The 21,543-nt window shown below is 40.7% G+C and overlaps 1 protein-coding gene across 5 annotated transcripts; it reads right to left on the reverse strand.

The window, feature by feature from the left end:
• Positions 1–469: 469 nt before the first annotated feature.
• Positions 470–21,309, reverse strand: PRR14L (proline rich 14 like). 5 transcript variants are annotated; one of them, XM_086623278.1, is made up of 10 exons: positions 21,294–21,309; positions 19,359–19,866; positions 17,688–17,817; positions 16,437–16,502; positions 10,721–14,192; positions 7,267–7,335; positions 6,314–6,482; positions 5,934–6,040; positions 4,834–4,905; positions 470–4,165 (listed from the first exon to the last, which is right to left on the reverse strand). In XM_086623278.1, exons 2-10 carry the CDS (start codon positions 19,821–19,823, stop codon positions 3,889–3,891), a joined length of 4,827 nt encoding a protein of 1,608 aa, XP_086479404.1. In that variant the 5' UTR covers positions 19,824–19,866; positions 21,294–21,309; the 3' UTR covers positions 470–3,888. The 5 variants fall into 5 exon arrangements, with proteins under 5 accessions (XP_086479404.1, XP_086479403.1, XP_086479400.1 ...); XM_086623277.1 differs by having other exon boundaries at positions 10,721–15,554; XM_086623274.1 differs by having other exon boundaries at positions 10,721–16,502; positions 17,736–17,817.
• Positions 21,310–21,543: the final 234 nt, after the last annotated feature.

A 21,543-nucleotide genomic window follows, 5' to 3' on the forward strand; every position in this document is an offset into this window, starting at 1 on the left:
TTTCTGGCATAGACATCACAGATGCTAAATAGGCTTTTTTGATGTTCCTGCGCGGCAGCTTTAGTTTAAAAGCATCAGTCTGATGCCTCGCACAGACTGTCGTACGAGAACCACTGGCCTGCGTCAGCTTTGTGTCTCAGTTCTGAACCTGGCAGGAACTGTCTGTGCTCTCTGGCTCCTGCTGCTCTAGTACCTTAAGAGATGGATGCTGTCTCAGTGCTACGAATAGTAGCTAGGATCATGCTTAAAATCCCCCAGGTCTGTTTCTGTTCCTGTTAAAGCATGGCTAGGGATGAAGGAACACTAGAAGGGCTGTTGGTGAGGCATGGAGCAGCCAACCCAGTTACTTAACAGTGTTAATCTCTTCGGAGTTTTGATCTCTTCCCCCCATGTATGCAAGACAGATATATTATGCATATTTACTGATACGAGCCTAAAGAAGGCCTTATAAAAACTGAAAGGTTCTCAGAAAAATTTATTTTCATAAATTAAAAACACACACAAAAGAAACAGTAAAATTTTAGATTCACACAATATCGAACAGAAACAAAATGCCAAGAGCATGATGGAGGCTAATGGCACAAGCGTACAAATTCTCACTGAGCTATTTGTTAACTCGATAGCATCATATAGACTTTTAATCCACAGTTACCATCCATATTCTACAAGAGCACCTGGAACATAATATACCAAAGGCCCACCTCAAATAAAATACAAAAAATGAGAACTGCTTGCAGAAAGTCATATCCAGCAAGCATCAGAACTCAAACGTATGCAGCCACAAAGCCAGCCGAGCCAGGCAAATGCTGTGACGAACATTAAGTAGCCTTAGCTGCTCCAGTTGTAGCATGATGAAAATAAGATTTTTTTTTTTTTTTTGGAAAGTGATCTTTCTGCCTCCCATAATCAGCAAATTTAGCAAATTGCTGCCTGGCTCTGCAGAACTTACTACTAAGAGTACATAGTAAAAGCTTGACAATTCTTCTCAAGCTGCTCTAGTCATCGTTCTGTGAGCAATATGTACAATGTCTTTCCATGATGATACCAAAAAAAACAATCCTCACTGGAGTGGGTTCACTTTATGAAAAGGCAAGGGTACATATCCTTCAGCTAGGGAAGTATGCAAGACCTCAAAAGATGCATCCTCCATACTTTTTCCTTTCAATTATCTGGGACAGAGGCAGCTCAGAGTGGCAAATACCTGGCTTTTGCAATCATCGCTCCCAGTGTACATGCAGCAGCCACAAGGAACAAGGCTGTTCCATGAGTGCTGTAAACAGGAACAGAGGTGGGAAAGGAAGAAAGAAAAAGTGCACAAGCATGACTGACATCTGTGCTGGAGTGGGGGGAAGAGATGCTTTGTCTCTATTAGCTTACATCTCTGTCATGATACAAATACAAAACCAAAACAGAATAATGCTGTATATTTGAGTTTCCACAAACTAAGGTCTGGGACAAGCTAGGCAACCGCAACATCATTTTGTAACTCCTCCAATTATTGTAAACAAAAGAGAATTGAGTGTTTTCTTTGCTGTGCTCTCTCTGCTGCAGCTTTTAAAAAGAAAGCTAAGAAATGTTATTTCAAAGCAATCAGAAAAAAGACAGAGCAGGGAAGCAGACAAAAAAACCCAACAACCCAAAATAAAAAAACAAAACAAACAACTCAAAGGAAAACCCCAACATATTCCATGTTTTGAAGCCCATTACAGGTCTCAACTTTGCCTGGACCCAAGTTTCCTCCCTCCCCCCAATATTCTTTTTTTTTTCCTTAAAAGCCCCAGCAAGGTTACAGGTCAATTGTGTCACAGCACTAGAAGCCTCCCATATCAATAGAAGATGAATGAATGCTGTGTAACAATCCCATTCTATAGCATAAAACCATAAAAATATATATCTCACTCTTGCTACAGCTTCCAACCAGTCAACAACTGGGCTAATAAACCAGTATAGGGAAAGTGTCAAACATTTTTAAAAGGCAGTTGACTTTTATTTTTTAGGGATTTCTTTTTATAAAAATAAAGAACATCAATTAAAACGTTCTACAGCAGCCCAAATAGGTTAACCAGACCTTGCTGCTGAAATAGTATGTCAATATGTTCAAAGTTTGCCTGCCTTATTTTACCCTCAAAGCCCAAATACCACTACTTTAAGTGTGCACTCCTCTCTTCTCTTCACTCTTCCTGATTAAAGATAATTAGCCTCCAAAACAAGAATATAAATTTCTGGAAATCCCAGCACATAAGCTGGGAGCAAAACAAGTCCAGATTACGTTTCTTTCAAGACTCAGGCACACACAATGTAATAATCCTCTTCCATTTCTCTGCTTTCAAAGCCCTGGAATTCAACAGATAGCTTGTTAGTTTTTAGTTTTCTGTTTGGTCAGTAACAGAAGTGGCAGAGCAACAGAAGATAATGATGGTATTTTCAGTCCTGCATTTATTGGGACTTCATTGAAAATACCCACCCACTAGACATTTGCTCATTTTGAAGGTAAATAGAAACTCTGTTATATGGGTAGGTAAATAAGAAAGTGCAAGTTTCAAGTGACAAGTGAACGAACGAACAGACTAATTAAATTTGAGCATCCCAGCAATGACAGCTTTGCCCAAATAACTTCTATAGGCACTAAAGGACAGAAATTACCTGAACTGCAGCTAGCATTCATTTTGAACCCTAACCCACGACAATTACACTTAAAGTTCAGTTTAACAGAAGTTATCCCAGAAGAGAGCTCTCTTCCCTCAAAAAGTATAGCTGAGAAATTACCTAGTGCTGCATCAGATAATTACAAATGGCATTACATAATGAAAAAAGCAAATTTCCACATGCTAGGAGGTTCTTTGTACAACAGTGCTGTATAGAGAATATCTAATTATGAGCTACATGAATTGTAAATCTAAAATGGTAAAAAAATCCTCAAGATGGAAAAAAAACTATTTTCTTGTTGGCATTAAAATCAAGTTAATGTTTGTACTGGAATTAAAATCACTTAAAAATGAATCTCAGAGATTTTGCTGGTGTTGCCTGCATGCAGCAGCTCAGCTCAGTTAAATAAAACCCTTTACTTACGTATCCTGCAGCTTAACATCCTCATGGGCTAATTAACTTTCCCTCTGGAGAAGAGGTTGGCATCAGCCGAGTAGGTAAAAACTCTACTATTTGGGAAAAATTAGTACAGGGCATATTTTTTTCTTAAAATATTACCTTTTTTGAGCTCTGTCATGTTAAAAGGTGTCCTCATGCAGCAAACAAAGAAACATATACAAAGTGCAAGTTATTTAAAGTCTAGTTACGTGCGGCTTCTGCTGCATGAAGCCAGGGAGGGCACAGATACTGAGAAGGAGCCTTCTAAGTAAACAGAAGGAAGAAACAATTGAAAGCAAACCAGACAGCTACTTTTAATTATGAAAAAGTTAGTGGTATATCAAGAATGCGTTTGCTAGAATTAATCTTTCTCAAACACCACACCTCTTCTGTCAGGTTGTTCAAAATAGCCATTACAGTAACAACAGCAGACACAAATGTGCAAATGATCCGGAGCACTGAGTTCTAGCATCACTGAAGGTGCGCTGCTTCCTCCTTTACATTCCTACTCTACCCTCAAAAGGTGTTTAAACATAATTAAACATTAGCAGTAATTTCCAGAGTTTGGGGAAGGAATGGTAAATTGTATGTGGCTGTGCTACACTCAAACAAGGACCTAAAAGAATCCCTCCAATAGCATTTAAAAAAAAAAAATAGCACCTTAGAGAGGGCCACAGCCAAAACCTGATCACCAGAAAACAGAACAGAGTGGTAGAGTAATGTATAAAGAAGTCAGCGGATTTCTCCCAACAGGACTAAAATACTAGAAGAGCTGACTGGACCATTTTCAGCTAAACGGCTCCCTCAGATGCTAGAGGCCTGCTCCTGCTCAGCCTCCTTTGCAAAAAAGGCTTCAAGGTCCATTAGCTTCTGACTCAGAAGAGCATCTAACTCTGCACTCTGCAGTGCAGCTTTTTTTGCTCGGGTGAAACTACCCACTGCTTTGATTTTGCCTCGTGTCTTCCTTTTCCGGGGAAGAGTAAAGTCCTGAAACTCTAGAATCCGCTTTCTCTTCTGCTGGCTGACAGAGATCATGCGTCCGTTTTTCTCCTTGGGCTCTTCAAAGATGGTTTCCAAGCTCCTGGTAAAAGCAAAGGACAGAATTCAGGAATACTCAAGAAGCAGTTAACCACCTTACAAGGACAGGGAGACTGGTGGATCTCATAACCCAAGTAAACACACTTCTAACTTTTGCACTGTTACAGTCCCTCCACACCTCTTGTAACGTATACTTATCTACATCTTACACCTCCTGCCACTGCACGTTACTGCTAGCTAAGGAATTTGCTATTGGTGCATAGACATTTGGGTTGAATCTCTTTCTATCCACATTTTAGTTTAAAAGCACAATTAGAGAATCTTGCTTTTATAGAATAGAGAGATTTGAACATAAAAAAAGTAGCTATACTTGACAGGCAGTTATTAGTATTTTAAAGAATATTTAGTTGCCTTTGAACTTTGAAAAATTAAGTACTGTACTTGGATGCAGGCTGGAATGAATGAGTAGATGAAAAAAATATACAAATCCATGCTTAAATAGCGGCAAATTCTTAGTTCCTATTCTATTTCACTGCTTTCCCTTCAAAGAGTAAAAGATACTATTTTTTAATTAACTGTCTCTGCCACTTTAAACTAGAGAAATTTAAAAAAATTATCTCCCTCTTAGCTTTCAGACACCTCTAATCTCCTCTCTCTCTCTCTAAGTAATTTACATTTATTTGAGTTTTCTTATTAGGAAGCAGAACCAACCTGGCAGGAGGAGGGGACTTATAGTTCTTGTTTGTGTAAATTTCTTCTAAACTAAATTCTTTCTTCTTAAGCCTGAAAAAGTAATGAATAAATCAATCAAGAAAAAAGAATTTCAAAACTACCTCTCTTCACAACAAGCAGATCTACTCAAAACAAGTATGGTTTGTGTTCTATGCATAAATAATGCTAACTAATTATGCTTTAACTAATTGAGGATAGGGAGGAATGAAAAACGAGATCCTTAGGTACTTAATTTCATATAGTGTTTTTATGAGGTCTGGGTCAAGACTTGCCATTTCTGCAGAGGTAACGTTCCTTCTAACATTCTATGATATTTTGAAATAATGATGCTCAAAAGAAGAAAGGGAAATCCCTTCAAAGGTCACTTTTTTGTAGAAGCTAAGGAAAGACTTACACTTGAGCAGATTAACGTTTCATCTCAAGACTGATTTTAAAAGTTATTGACACTTAATTAGCAAGCTGATCTCTAAAGAAACACATTTCTTTGTCAAAGCTGGCATTTCTGTTTAAGGCAGAAGTGAACAAAATACTAGATGATGGATTGGAAAAGCTTTATCAATATCTGGCACAGTGATTACCCACATTTGCACTGAACTAATATTTCCCTAAGATCATATACCACAAAGAACGAAGGAACTGTGAAGAACTCCAACATAATTTGCATCAACAGAATTTCCTAATAGATCACCTCATCTCACTGTGCTTGTAGAACGACTTCTTTTCAATGTATATTTATCAATATGAACTTCCTTCTTCTTTAGAAAAATTATTCCATTGCAGCTTAGTTTTTCACATTTTGCCTAAAACCCAGTCAGTAGTTCATATCCCATAGCCCTTTATTTATCCTTTCTCACTTGAAAATAGTTATGTTCAGAGACCAATTTCTTTCTTCAGTCTTTTACACAGTCGATACAGCTGTGTCCATCTTATAATGGAAGCAAACATCAGACATCATTCAACTGGGAGCATACAAAAGGGTGGTGGTGGCAAGAGAAGCATTTACTGAAATGATTACATTATTATGCAGGAAATGTATGCAACAGAAGCTAGTATGAGTCCATTTAAAAGATACTGCTCACCTTTTTGGTTTGGGTAGTCCCATTGGAGTAAGGTTAGGGTCTGGCTTAGGAACAGTTTTCCTGATTCGGATCTGTGAGACTTTCTTTGGCCTGTGTTCTGGCTCAGTCTTAAGAAAGAAAAAAACAAAAACAAGTTAAAATGAAGGAAATAATGACCACGCTAGTCAACAGAATTCCCTTTTATGTTGAGTATACATTATCTATAGAATAAACATTCCTCTCTGTTTTGCCACCTTCTTTCTTTTTCAACAAAAGAAGCAGGACTAACAGCCTGTTTTCTCTCTCCGTCTTTAACAATTACTAGATAATACTCAACAGCAGAAGCTTCAGGTTCTGGGGAACTAAGAGTCTGAAATATCTAAAATCTAAAATGAACTCACTTTTTTCAGTTCTGTGTCATCTTGGGATCTAAGACAGGCTGGAACAGAAGCATCGGCTTCATCAAGGGCATGGACCTGGAGCTCTGATGCTGAAAGCCTGGAGGGAAATGATGATGATCCTGGAAGTGAGCAAGACTTTGGTAATGGAAGAGGGAACGAAGTTTCCAGACTGTAACAGAAGAAGAAGGGAACGTACGCAGATTAATACCCAATTTATGCTGCAACAGCATTCCATGCTCTCAAGTGATGTTCCTGAATGGCAATACGCGCACAAAAATCAATGCAGTTCTCCCAAATTGCCCTAGAAAGTGAACACTTTCTCTGGTACATACATACAGCTAAAAACTGCTGCAGGCTGCATTGATACTGAAACAAACTAAACTGCCAGTGTGTTTCAACACATAATTTTAAATCCACTCTTTTCCTTTTCGTATAGTTGCACAGTATACAGATCTATTTAGTAAAAACTGATAGAAAGTGACTAACCCTCCTTTTCTGCCAGCAAATTTCTTTGATGCAACTATTAATTTCAAACTTTTTGTTTACAGATAAATTTAAAAGAGAGCTTTTATATCTGCCATCCCAGCACTGAAAAAGAATAGAAGGAAGTTTCAGCACCTAATATCCAGTCGCTCAGACAGAAAGAACATATATCCAAGTAAGGAAACAAACTTCTATTGTTTCATGTCTTCATTTCCTAAGAAGTGGCACAACATGGTTGAAAGTAACAGAATTGTTCTGTGCAATGATCTACACGGTGTTTGCATTAATGCCCCTCCACACTTCTCCATTACATGATCCGGTCAGTTTCCTTCACTAATATTTTAATCAGAAAGCTATTCTTGGAGTGAACTGCCAAAAGCTGAAAGCCAAAATGACATAAGCAATGTCCTTCTAAGAATGCTTATGATCCCACTATTCAGAACACATATCAAAAAGTCCAAGAGACTCACCATATCTCATGACCTGCAGTCTGTAGTGCTTCCATACTCTGTACAGGTAAGTGCGGTAACATGGCATAGCTGGTTCAAAATAAAAATGAAAACAAAACAAAAAAACAGACAGAAATTAGATCTACACTATACAAAAGGGAAAAATTATTAGTATAAACTGGACTGTAAGAGAAAAAAATGCTAATATCAGGCATGAGAATGAAAGACTAAAACAATACAAGAGCAAGCCACATCTGCCATTTAGTCCCCTAAATTTCACTGACAGCTTGTTAGGGAAATAGTCATACTTTCACTTAAAAATGGTAGTGATGAGAAAAGGAAATAAAAATACAAAAAGAGAGGGAGACAGTATTAGTCTGAAAGCTGTAATTAATCTATGAAAGTCTATATTCCTTATTCAAAACTTCTAGTTTTTAAAATCAAAGTAACCAAAAACCTTGAAGGATTTGGCTAATAAATTAAAAAAAAAAAAGTGTATACTGGCAACAGTAACAAGTGAAAGGAAGGATTTCGGTAAGATCCACTCCCTGTTGTCTCTAGCTCCCAATCTCACTTGAATGTTCTTAATCAATTAGAATAACCAAAGGCCTTTCCGTAAGGGTTGGTAATTACCATCATTCTATGGCATAAAAGTCAGCACAGTAGCTCTAAGTCCTTTAATATTAAGCTTTACTTTTGTGCCCACGCTGTTAATAGCAGGAAAAAAAAGTCAGCTGGGACAGCTTTTATTACATTAAACAGCAAATCTTGTACTTGCTGTTCTCCCAAACTACCAGCTACACGTACCTCACTGTTCTAAAGCAAAGTAGTTATAGCCAGGCTGGGATGCTACAAAACAAATGAAAACCAACCATGCTGGCAGCACAGAGAAGTCCAAATCTAAGGAGGTCAGAAAGACCCATTTCTTGTGTTTGTCATTTAGTATCAGAACTGTAACATTTTTTTCTCTCAATGTTCCACTCACTAGCCCACCACTACTGGAACCTGTAACAACAGTGCATCAGAGTCCTCCATGTTAGAGGCAGAGCTTACTGGTTTATGCAATAATAATAAATTACAGGGAGAGAAAAAAACAACTTTACACATTTTGAATTCAAATGAGCATTAATTAGAAAAAAGATTTCACTTAAAGAATGCTTTATTACTGGCAGTGGAAGTGACAGAAGTTAGGCAGCAGAACTACTCTAGTTCCTTGTTTTCTTGGTTATTAAAAACACTAACTGTGAATGTAATAATTTAAAGAGAACAAATCTCTTCCAGAAGAAAGTGGCCTGCAGAGAACTTGAAGCCACTTTTTAATTTTTCTGTTTTTTAACTATCTTAATTAAAACAGGAAAAGATTTTTGTCATATTAGGAGATGAAAATGCTTTTATATTGCACTAAACATACTTCTTGTATTCTTGTATTTATATAGCAAACATTTATTTTATAGGAGTTTTTTTTTTGGGTACTCGCAAATTTAAGAGAGATTTACTGAATTACCTTTTTGTAACTGTGACTGTTAATACTTTTAAAAAAAGAATTATTAGTTTATGAGAACAGGCTGTCAATCCAAGCAAAATGGAACCTAAAATGGTGTTAAATATTTAAAATGTTAGGTTTTGTTCTTTACATTGTTTTACAGCCGATCATTTAATATTAATTCTTGCTTAACTGTTTTGAGAATATAACTTATTTGTTGTACTTTTTTTTTCAACTCACTGCACGTTACAATAACTTCACTTTAAAGAAAATCTGAGTGAGGCAGAAGAATTAAGGCTACCTCATACACATACTTGTCAGGTGTTTTAGAGAAAAAACAAGCTGAGTTTTAGACTATTTTAACTGTGGGTTATTTTTCACTTGAAGTGTTAAGGTTTGATTTGGCTTTGGGATAAAGATCATTAATAGCAAAATACTGTTTTCAAATTGGCCTTTATGTCAAGGAATTAAATCCTTTTATATTTTAGCTGTAACAAGTGGCCTATGAGTCTCTAGACTTAAGTATGGGAGAAAACAGGAGAGTGTAAGTCAGTTCTGATCTCCCAGTCCAAGGATAACATACCTCAACAATAAAAAACAGTAAATTCACCTCATACACAGAAGTAAGTTTTAAAGAGTGATTTCTTTTTAAAGAATGGCAACAATGTCTTATTTTAAAGTTTAGTGCTCAAACTGCAGTTTACTGGTATGATTACTTCCAGAGTACTAATTTGTACACCAGAAAATTCAGCCTCATATATTGGCTCATATGGAACGGAAAAGAACGCAGGTCCAACAGAACGTGCTGCTAAGTTCTCTCTATGTCACTCTGCCGTTACTCAGCTTCTTGTTTTAGTGCAGAGAACTCCCAGAAGGGAGCAGTACTTTCATAGGCTCACTCACACCTTGGGCAGACATGAGAATTTATATTAACAGGTGATATATTTACACTTTTAAGTATGTTATCCATTTATACAAAGCAAAATGCAGCATTAGTATTAGTTATCTGGCAAGATTTTTGGTTATACATTATGTCAAGCTATGACATAAGATAAGCCACACTCAACAGTTCTCTAGAGACTGCCATATTAAACAAAATAATTAATCAAATGGACATTTCTACAGAGCTCATGAACCTATACTCTGTTTAGGCATCTCAGGACTATAAAAATCAGGGACTGATCTGATCCATTCACTGAGGCATAAACGGCAAAATCTTTGCTCAAGAGCATTCAAAAATCCTGTAACAGAGCTAGGAACCTCTTCTCTCATTCTGTTTCTTGGTAAGAAGATCTCAAGTGACGATAGCAAAGTTACATTAAATATGCAGAGTAGATTTCAGTCCTGTTCCCACTCATAACGAGAATGACACCTCCTCCCCCAACCCCCCCCCCCCCCCAAACTGGAGCTACGCTTGCTTTTGCCAACAATACATCAGGCACGTACTATCAAAAAGCATAGCATACATAAAGAGGTTTCAATTAGCATAGAACAGTCATGGAATACAATTCAAAATTTAACTGGATGCCACCCCCTGCCCCTTAGGATTCTTCCTAATCTAATATCGAGCATTTTACAGTGGTTCCAAGTGGCACTTGTGGCTCAGACCTCTGAAAAAAACTTTCCTACCTCAGAAATCCAGTTGTTCTGCAGTCACTCTGAATAGACCTAATGAAGTAGCTCACCTTTCTGCATTATATATTCTGATGCATGGTGTGATTATTTTGCAAGGGAGAAGAAAATAGAGTTAGCCATTCTGCCAAAACAGCATAGTATTAAAGAAGTGAAGGCAAATATATTTAAATTCAGCTCACAGACTGTTCTGTAAGGAAGAATCTTCCACGTTGAGCCATTTTTGGAGCAGAATGTGTAGATTTGGAACAGGGGAAACTGACCCCCCAGTGTGAGCTGCAATTACCCTCTCCCTCCCAAAAAGGAGCAAGTACATACCCTATACATATTTAATCTCAGAAATAAGTTGATGAGTTTTACCTGTTCTCGATGCCCACACTTGGCTGCCACTTGCAGTGATTGGAATGGAGAGGAGTGATTTCGAAGGGACAGGCAGAAGGACCATGCTGACTCCATATGGATAGTGCCCTGCCCAGTGAGTATGGCAATGAAGAGACGAGGTCATCTGATACAGAACTTGGGTACCTTGCCCCTTTCAAACCCTGTGCAAATTGTGATATAAATAGTCTCTGGATGGTAGGAATATGACTGGTTAAGTTTCTTCTTCTCGTCCAAATCCTGTAACATCCAGGGGAAGAAAGTGCTAACACTGTGTGAAGGCCAAGCATGGAGCAACCTCCTCTTCTTTCAGCTACAGCATTTCTTCCACGGTCAGGACCAAGGGCAACAGCCCTCGGGGTTTTTACAGAGAGAGAGGAATGCAGCTCATTATCTAGACCGGAACCTTCCTTGAAAGCTGTTGTATCTGAACAGCTCTGAGACAGGAAAAAAGAGAAAGTCCACTCTGAGGGCGGTGCTGGCATGTCTCCCAAAACCGGTCTGTGATGTACAGAGTGCTGGGATGTAATCCCCGTGAGGTCTGTCACAGGACTGGAGTCCAACTTTATGTGAAAAGAAATTGGGAAAATTGGGGTATCCAAGAAAGAGGTTGGAGGCTTGTGGCTCAAGTCTGAAAAAAGTATTTTGGTAGATTCTACAGGATAAAGTGCCAAAGGCTGAAAGCTGAACATCTTGGTGCACCAACTGTCAGCCCAGCGTGAGTGTAAGTTCCTGTTAATGCAAGAAAAGGCTTCCAATAGATTTTTAGATCTACGTTGGCTGTACCTCTCACCCACTGGAAGAATTTCAGAAGAACATGGCAGAGGTTCTAAGTTATGGATGCTTTTGGCAGGTGCCAGGAGTTTGCTCGCCATTGCAGACAGCTTGCTCAGCAATGCTGGTTCTTTGGTACATTTTCTAGATTTCAAGCTGTTCAACAAACTGCACCGCTTGGCCCTCTGCCTTGGCATACGCACAAATCTCACGGCTGTTTCCGACTCCATTGTTGGTTTACAGGGAAAGTACAAAGATTTGAGAAGTGTGTTTTCCTGCTTAGGGAGTATTTCCAGGGGAATCTCAAAAAAAGGTGAGCTTTTATTTTTTTTGCTTTTTCTTACGGTTTTTAGCTGATATGATGTTGAAACTTTTTTGCATGTCCTTCCAGGTTGTCTTTTTAATGGAAGAGGTCCTCTTAGTTTATTTGTAGTTCCAAAGGCACCGGGGATTCCATCACACCCTAAATTAAGGTTCAGGTTTTCCATTTCTGAATCCTGAGTCTTCAAAAACTGTGAACTAATAATATCTGTGGTAATCTTTGGCCTTTTGACTTCTTGTAAAGTGCTACATAGTTTATTTTCACTGCTTCCGACAGCAAAAATCTCCTCTTCAGGACCTCCAAACTTCACATTTCTTGATGTCACCAACTCATCTGAAGAGCTGCGTGAGAGTTCAGAACTGTGCAACAAACTTGGTTGCAGTGTGATTTTTGCTTTCTCTTGGCATTTTGACTTCTGTTCTTGTCGTGCCTTGTCTGACAGATGTAATTCCATCTTCCCATACTTCTTTTGTTTAAGTACCTGACATTTCTCTATCTCATCAAGCCTCTCTGAAACTAAAGCCTCGTTTTCCTTGCAAACTGAACGAGCTGGTATAGTGTCCTGGCCTTCTGTAATCTCCTTTACATTATCTTTGCTCCGTGCATTTAATTTGTAAGGCACACGTACTTCACTGCAAACCACTTGGTTTGGGGATGATTCCTTGCAACTGTTTGATAGTGTACTCACACATGGGTAAAAGGTGGGTGTTGTGTTACACTGCAATTCTGGTGAAGTTCCTGTGTCAGATGCATCTTCAGCTTGACAATGACACACAGTTTCTGAAAGTAGACTGGTACCGGCTAAGTTTGTGAGCTTTGTATCATTTTTTCTTTCTTTTGAAAGATTATTTAGGTTAGATCTTGGGATTTCTTCCAAAACCTTTCCATAAGTGTCAGTACTGAGAGGGACTATTTTGCTACCAGACTCTCTTGAATCTTCTAACGAGGCCTGTGGACAACCTACTCCATCAAGAAAAGAATCTATGGGCAACTTTTTTCTAGGGGCTACTTCTCCTCCCATCTTCTCTTCTACACATGTATTCTTAAACTTCTCTCCACAGTGAGTACTTTTTGGTGAGGCTGCATCCATATTTTTTACAGTTGGCATGCTATGCTCCTCATCTCTCAGACTGGCTTTGCTGTGTGCACAAACTCTTGAGCTTTTTGCACCGTTCAGAAAGCTAGTTGCCATTTCATTCTTTGCAGATGGAATCTCCGTATTGCTGGCTTTTCTCTTAACAGACATTGTTACAGAAAGAGGGTTTGTCACTGTAGAATCTTTGCTAAAAACTTTGGCTGAAAACAAATCACAATTACCTATTTGCGTGTTCTCAGACGACATACACAGCTTTTCTCTCTCAGGCAGAGGGATTCCCAAGTTCAGAGCTGACGGCGTTTCTGAATCCACCTGACTCTCATTAAAAGATTCTCGGATATCAAACTTTCCGAAATGGGATGGACCAATACCCTTTTGAGCATCAGTTTCTTTACAAAGCTCAGATGTTAACTGTGGGCAAGAGTTACTTAAGGTAGATTTTCTTGTTAGACTTTTTTTGTTTTCTGTTTCTGAAAGAACATTTGTATTTTCTGGCTTGTATGACAGACTCCTATGAATTGAAGAGAAGGGCAAAAACAGGCCACTAGCTGTATTTTCCTGGTCCTCCACCAACCACTTCATCTTTGGCAAAGATTGCTGCATTTTGTTTCCTGCAAACACTAGCTCTGCTTTCTCTTTTGAGCGTCTGATAAAGCAAGCATGCTGTGAGCAATGTGATTTGCTTTCAGAAAAGCTTTCATCAAGAGTTCCTTTATCTTCTCTTTCACATCCGTTCTCGCGTTCTTTTAGCATGACGGTCTTCTCTTCGTTTGGATCGCTAATGAAGCCCACATACCCTGAACGGTCTTCATTTCTCACACCATTTAAAGAGTCCAAATCTACTACATTCTCTTTTATAGTTCCTTGAAAACTGTCTTCTCTTGCACATTTATGAACGGACGGAGGCAGGTCATCACCTGTTTTTAACAGTATCTCTTCACTTTGACTACAGCCTATTGATATTTTGGTTTCTTCCACAGAAGTAGCTGTAGTTTGTAAGCCAGTGTTTGGTTGTTTGTTTAAACTTTCTAAATGTTGCTTGCTGCGTGGAACTGGGCCATCAAACTCACTCTGACATGCAAGACACTGACTGTCCACTGGATGAAGGGTCTTTTCTGTTTGGCTAGCACGTTGTGTTTGAACGTTCGTGTTGCTGAGTAACGGACATGTATCACAGACTGAAGCGCTATACTCGGAGGAATCAGCAGTGAGTGATGACATTTCCTTCTTCTCATATGTGTCTAGTTCTCTCTTCGTTGGGCCTAATGGAGAGTTGCAAAATCCAAAATTATGAACACAGGTGTGTTTGTTCAAATATCTCACTAATAGCTGATCACTAGTCTTATTTCTCTGATTGCCTTCAGGAGCCTTTGGAGAACCCACAGTTCTTATTTTATCAAATTCATCTGTCTGGAGAGTACACACGCCAATTTGTTCTTTTGCCTTATCTCTGTCACAAACAATTTCACAGCTATCTGTTACTTTACAAAGATCAAATTGTTTCACAACCTCCATATTCTTATTTGAAATCTCATCTCTTACCATAGTAGCAATAGGCTCCTCTGCAGTGTAAGCTGAGCAAAATACGTTTTTTGCTGTGGAAACGTCATTTATCCCATGCAGATCTACACCTCTGTTGCCCTGGTCACCTTCACAAGAAAGAGATCCACGTGCCAAAGGGAAGTCTGCTTCGGGAAAGATTATTGCCTTTTTACTATTATATCCAGCTGAAGCTTCTCTTTCCAAATTACTATTTTCTTCAATCTTCTTATCCCCCTCAACATCAAAAGAACAACTGCTCAGGAGAACATCATCTACATATGTACTCCCTGATAAAACACAGGAAGTACTGGCAGCTGTACACTGGTCTTTTATACTCTGATTATTACAGTTCCATGTGTCACTACATTCATTTTCTAAACCAGTGACCACATTCTCTGTATTTCCTGCTGAAGATTTCGTGTTCTTTTGGGAAATTTTGCTTGTCATATTAGGGTTATCAAAAGTCCTGGAACTTACAGAAGACTTGAATTTGTCTTTATGAAGCACGATTTCAGTGAGTCCAGAAGTGCCAAATAATTCTTTTCCAGATAGATTATCCCGAGCCTTGTCCCTGCTTGAAACTTCATTAGCAGTACAAGGAAGACACTCATCACGATGAGGTTCTCTGGATTTTTGTGCAACACGAGGCAGAGGTACGTTTAGTGTATAAATCAAGTTAGTTTCTTTGCTAGTGAACAAAGGGTCATTACTATGAGCTTCTGCAGCGTCGACTAAAGTGCCAGCCAGCTCTTCTGATGTTGTATTACTCTCAGATTCCTTTTCAAGCAGTTGCGCTTCAGGTGAATCTTTTTCTAGCTTGGTGCTAAGATCCAGATGGCTGTGGCCACTGGGAGGAGAAATTTTACTGGAGGTATTATAAAAGCATGTATCTGTCTGTCCAGTTTCATGGGAAGCAGTGTTGCTCGTTTCCATCGACTGCCTATTTTCTTTTATATCATCCTTGCATAGATCACTGACAGAGAATTGCCACTGGTCCTTTTTCAACTTATCACCTTCTGATGGGACTGTTCTAAATTTTTCTTTTGAGAACTCCTCAGGAGATGAAGCAACAGAACTAAAAACTGAAGAATGACAATGCTCAGAATTAGCACCCTCTTGAGCTCCAGGCCAGCTACCAACTTCAACATTATCTCCCACAGCAATTTTTCTCCGGACTTCAGCAGCCTCTTCAAATTCAGAGCGGTACGATTTACCATTACTAGCACTTACTTTCCTGTGATCAATTTTAGCACTATATAATCCTTCGCTCCTGACCAATGAGACCTGCTCTACCAGTACGGATGTGGAGGTTTCATTTTCTACAAAGCCAGTTCCATGATCGTAACGAGTCTGACTTTCCACATTTTTCGGAAGACAGTTTTTTTGGGTTTCATTGATAATGTCATAGACTGCAGTACTATTGTTTTCTAGTGCCATATTTCTAAAGTCCAGATAACAGATGCTTTTCAGAACCGAACATAAAACTTCAGAACTTTTTGTGGAGAGTGTTCTACAACCTTCTACTGACGACAGCCTACAAGGTTCATTATGTTTAAGTACAGGACCAGTACAGAAGTCGTAAGCATTGTTTTCTTCATCCTGCTGATAAGTCTGGCAATTAGCAAGTTGTGTACTGAATTCAGTAACAGGATTTTGTCCGGGTAACTTTTCTTCTCTAGACTCCAAAATAGATACAACGTTACCCCGCGTTCTCAATGGCATCTCCGCATGGGCTTTCAACCCATTATATTCATTTGTTTCTTGTGGATACTCTGTGGCTGATGCAATGTCTGTGACTTTTAAAGGCTCTAAAAAATCTAACATGCTGGTTTCTGAAACCCCAGCTCCGGCCACAACTGTGTCTACATCTGGGCATTCATTGCTCTCAGGTGGAAGACCTTTACTCACTCGGTTATTCCTGTATCCTGCTTTACTAAATATCCTAGTCCCATCAGCCTTCATACCTTGTACTTCTTCAGTGAGCATTGGGAGAGTTTCAGCTGTCACCTGAACATTTGCTTGGCTTTCTTCTGCATAAGGAAAAATAAAGCAAATCAGAACCATATACTAAATTTATAAGGCATTCAGCTTACTAAGTTCCTTTTAGTATTGTACACAATATTCTGCACAGTGTTGGTTACCAAAATGTTTGTAAAAGTGAGAATTGATGCTAGCAATTCTACTAGAAGACTTTGGAATTAAAACCAAACTACCCTACCCCAAACCTAAGGTAACAAATGCAATCCTTTTCAATAGAGACGTTCCCTGTGAGCAGCAGACATCTTTAGACCCGTATTTTTCCGATTCCTCTAATATCGAGCCAGGCGCAATGCAGGTCCTGTAACTCAATGCATGCGCGAGTCATGGCTGACACCATAATGCTTATTTGTAACATCAAAGCTCAGCACAGCCAGGTGCTTCATCTGCTCTGTCCTGGAAATATGGCTGTGCATCAAGCATCCATTTCCATTTCTTCTTCCTTGAAGGCATTTCTGTCAGTAAGTCATCCATAGGAAGACAATGCATATCTCATTCTGTCCAAGCCATCATGATTATTAATAAACTTTTTTGTAAAATCACAAAGAAGGTGTTAATTCAAAAATTTAGTTACTGCAGAATATATTCATATTCAAAACTTTACAGGGAACATATTTGCTCAGACTTCTGCAGATCTTTCTAATATTTTCTATGAAGGACCAAGATAGATGGCATTCTTCAACTACGTACAAGTTTTGGTTCTGAGAGCACAGGGGGAGCAGAAATAATTACTAGATGCAGGCACAGTGACCAAAGTATTTGGAGCTAGAAGATTATGGACCATAATAAAATTAAGAATTAGTTTTGTTGTCCTCTTCCTTTGGATTCTGCACTTTTATTTTTATTTTTTAAAACATTAGAAAAATGAATGAGTCACATTTTTTCCACATCTTTGCTATTACTACTCTCATATAATTCTGCTTTGAAACAAAAGGAAATGCAAAACATCTGCTGTTAACAATACATTCTGCACTGGGGTAAATAAGTACTTGAATTAAATAACTAAAACATGTCTTGTACATAAAAGGTCTTCAGAAAAGTACACATGCTTTCACAAAAAAGCAGAGGATTAAGTTTTCATATTGTTCCAGCTATGCAGGGTAATAGTTTCTACTGTAAAGCAAAATAAATGAGCTATTCCAGAATCATTCATCAATTTTAAATCAACAAAAAGTAACCTGGAGAGAAGCAGGGGGTAGATAGGGATGTACGACTAAAATGTGCACCTGTGTTCTTTGGAGATCCCACTACTTCAGTGCAACAGGTTCCTGAAGACTTCACCTCATGCTGGTTGAAGTGAGGGTCCTCCTGAAACAAGACAGGAATATCAGTGGACATTGATCGATTTTCTGAAACACTTAGCATGTTTCAGGGACAGCACCTGCTCAGCTAGGTGAGTTCTGAATAAGAAAAGTGCCGAGAAACCTCAGAATATGCCAGTCCTTGCACAGAGGCAGCCTTGCGTTGCAAGTGGTTCACACAAGCACTTGTCGTTCCCTTCTGATCCTCTCAATCACCATCATCTCACCATGGAACAATGATGCATCCAGAAGAGATTTGTATGTAGCAGCAATGAAGCCTTGTGACGCAAGCAGTGAAAATGTTAAGTGGCTTAAAATGCAAATTGTCACAAATTTGAATCAGAAGAGTAATCCGGTCTCCAAGTCTGTCTCATATCCCCACATCATCCCTGTGTACCTCTGGTAAGATGCAGGCATTTGCTCATCTTTATTAGAACTTGCTTTCTGCCACTCCTTCCCTTGGCTCAGAAACACAAACCCGGGAACAGATGACCTGGGTCTACTTCCAAAAAACCCCCAGGCCAAACCAGAACAAGAGCCTACAACCAAACTACCAGCATTTTGAAACGTGAGAAATCATCTCGGAAAACTGAACAACTACGGAAAACTTAATTAACTTTATTTTCAAAACTTTCAAATAAATCAAATGTATCAAAATCCAGAGTTCAAACAACAAAGTATTTTAGTATTATGCAACATCCAGTAATCTGTGTAAAACACGCATCTGCGCACCTTATCCAGGTATTTCCTGGCTCATGTGTTCAGTCACGATACTTTTCTTCTCCCCTATGTTCTTTTGGTGTGTGTGAAAACTATTTACAAACTAAAGAAAACTGATAAAGAAAGTCGATAAAATAATCTCAATTTTTAAGTTTTGTGACATTTTTAAGAGTATTCTTTGGCACGTTTTTCAGCAGCCTTTGCTCAGAAATAACATTTTTATCATCAGTGTTTGCTAAAGGGGAGGAAAAAAAAAAAAAGCCACGACCATGTGAGTCTCTTGTTTTGAAAGAGGAAACTAACAGTGATTTCCTCTCTAATTACAAACAATAACTCTTAAAGTAAAGAATCATCTTTATTTTTAGATTAAAAACTGAAATACTAAACTGGAGCCCCTTGCAGCCCCTTGAGCCCCTACTACCAGACCAAAATAATTATTATTTAATGGTTAGTACCTTGACTGGGGCTGACGGTACTGACAGAGTATGCTGTACCCACAAAACATGGACACTGGGCAAGGAGTTTTTTAAGTTGTTTCCTCTTCTCCTTTTTAGTCGCCAGTCAGTTTTGTTCTTTGTTCTGTTACATACCTGCCTCACACCATTCCAACAGTACATAAGGAATGAAAAGCGTGATATTTTAAAATAACTGCTGGTCTACTGAAGTATAGTCTACTTTTTCACTGGACCCATGATAATCCAAATAGTGACACACATGTCCAAAGACACAAGTAAGAATCGGGATACCACATGAACAAAGTCCTCTGCCTAGTCACACTAACCCTAAATTCAAAATATCACGCAGGTATGAATTTTTGCGTTTGCTTACTTGTTTTGACCAACTTTCTCCAGGAGTTAGAGCATGGCATTCAGCTTGATGCTCCTCAGCATCTTGTGCCTCTGTGTCTTCTTTCTGGTATCCATCGCTAGAACAGTCTAGTTTCCTAAAGTTTCTTTTTTTGCTTTTTTCATCTTCTTCAAGGTCTCCAGCCTTTAGTGATTCTTCAGTAAGGGATTCTGCTGGCCCGTGAGAAATCACCTGGAGCGTATCACCCAAATCCTCTGTCTTCTGGCAAAAATGTTCTACTCCAGAAGTCCTATGATGCTCAGCTGACAGAGTGTCCCTGTGCACTAGGACAGGCATTGACACACCCGATTTTGCATCTAATCCAACATCAGGCTCCGATACAGCCATAAGTTCAGTGGAGATGCCTTCTGGCAGTCCAGCGTACAACTCCTCTATCACAGCAGACACGGAAGAATCAAGGAGAGATTCCACCCCAGCTGATAGCATCAGGGCAGCTGAAGATCGGTTGTCCTGAGCTTTTCAGTCCACCCTAAAAATAAAAGCAATGTTAAATCAACATACATAGGAGTAATCTCTAAATTAAAAGAAAAACTTCATTCAAGATTCAAGCATATATATTTAAGAAAGACACTTCCAAATAACTTTTTAAGAAAGGAGCTGAGAAACATTTCCGTATCTAAGCAAATGCTTCATTAACAAAAGAAGAGTATGGACAAATAGATATTCCCAAGTCTCATTTTCACATTCAAACATCTCCCTGCAGATACAACCTCATCTTCTCGAAAACCTGAAAAGCGACAATCAAGCAAATTGCTAGAGCTTGTATCGGACATCCTACTCCTTAGCTAAAACTAAAGCATCGTTTGTTTCCCTGCAATTTTGTTAAGTTTCTAATCTTTGGGGAAGAAAACCCCTAACTTTTCTTCATGTTTTCTGCCTCAAAAGAACACTTTCTAAGGTGTCGTCCATCATACACTGTGTCTCGCGGCTTCTCTCACGTAAGCACCGGACACCCCGTACGCAGGACGCAGCGTGCCAGCACCGCTGCTCCACAGAGCCCCGGTACCGGAGTCGGGACCCTCTCCAGACCACTCCCCGGCCCCCGCTTTGGCAGCGAGACCACACAGCAGCAGCACGGTGGAGAGGAGTTCCAACGGACCTGACTCAAGCGCCGTCGGTTTTTCGTTAGGAAACCCTGATGGGGAAATGCTACAGCCTAATCGTTCCTGAAAATATATGGATAGACAGGAATGGGCTAAGCCAGGCTTTTACAGGAGCATCAGTTACTCACTTCACAAAAACAAGGGCTTTCAGCCACGCGTTCATCTCCCTGCTCCTTAAGCAACACCAGCCTGTACGGAATCAGGCTTCGCCTGCGCCAGCCTTACGGGAACACGCAAGGGCGACTGTCCGTAGGAACCGGCCGCCTTCCCAGAGACACCGGCCGACTCCAGCGGCGGTGCCGGCCGCCCCGCACGGCGGGACCGCTCCTTTGTTCAAAGCGCCGCGGCGGCGCGGACAGACAGCGCCAAACCCTCCTCCTCCTCCTCCTCCTCCTCCCGAGGCAGGAGCGCCCGCTTCGACCCCAGGCAGCGGCGACCCGACGGGAGGCGCGATCCCCTACGCCCGTCCCGGCGTCCGCACCGGCGGGAGCCGCCGCTTTCGGTAATTATGCAACCGCCGGTGCGCGGCGGCCCCGCCGCTGCTTCCCCCGGTGCCGGCGGGGAGCGGGCTCGGACCCGCAGAGCCCCCGCCGCGTCGCGCCTGGGCAGGGGAGGCCCCGCCGGCAGCCACCCGCCCCTCGCCCCGCCTCGCCCGGGGGCGCCGCTGCCCCCTCCCCACCGGCAGCGGCCGGCGGAAGAGGCGGCCCCGCACCGCACCCCCCTCCGCAGCGCGACGGCGGCGGCCCGCACCCCCGCAGAGCCCCCGCGCCGCCTTGCGCTCCGCTCCCGTTACCTCAGCGGCGGCAGCACCCGCCGGCCCCGCTCCTGCCCGCACCGCCGTGCCGCCCGCCCGCCCCCTCCTCGCTCACATCACTTCCTCATCCGGGCCCGCCGCTCGCCCGCGCCGCACCGCGCCGCGCGCCTGGCCCGGGCAGCCGTTGCTGTGGCCCCGCCCCCGCCAACGGCCGCCCCGCCCCGCCCCGCCTCCGGTGCCCGCGCCAGGCCCGTCCTGCCGCGGTAGGGCTGTCCCGGCCTGCCCGCCT

This window comes from Tauraco erythrolophus, chromosome 19 (genome assembly GCF_009769465.1).
Source record: "Tauraco erythrolophus isolate bTauEry1 chromosome 19, bTauEry1.pri, whole genome shotgun sequence".
In the NCBI taxonomy this organism is placed as follows: domain Eukaryota; kingdom Metazoa; phylum Chordata; class Aves; order Musophagiformes; family Musophagidae; genus Tauraco; species Tauraco erythrolophus.

Excerpts from the sequence above, each read along its gene's own strand:
- PRR14L (XM_086623273.1), bottom strand. The coding sequence starts at position 19,823 with ATGCTATCAGCTGGGGTGGAATCTCTCCTTGATTCTTCCGTGTCTGCT. Across the intron at positions 17,818-19,358 it reads GAGAAAGTTGGTCAAAACAA|GAGGACCCTCACTTCAACCA; the intron begins GTAAGCAAACGC and ends GTCTTGTTTCAG. Across the intron at positions 4,906-5,933 it reads GGACTACCCAAACCAAAAAG|GCTTAAGAAGAAAGAATTTA; the intron begins GTGAGCAGTATC and ends TTACTTTTTCAG.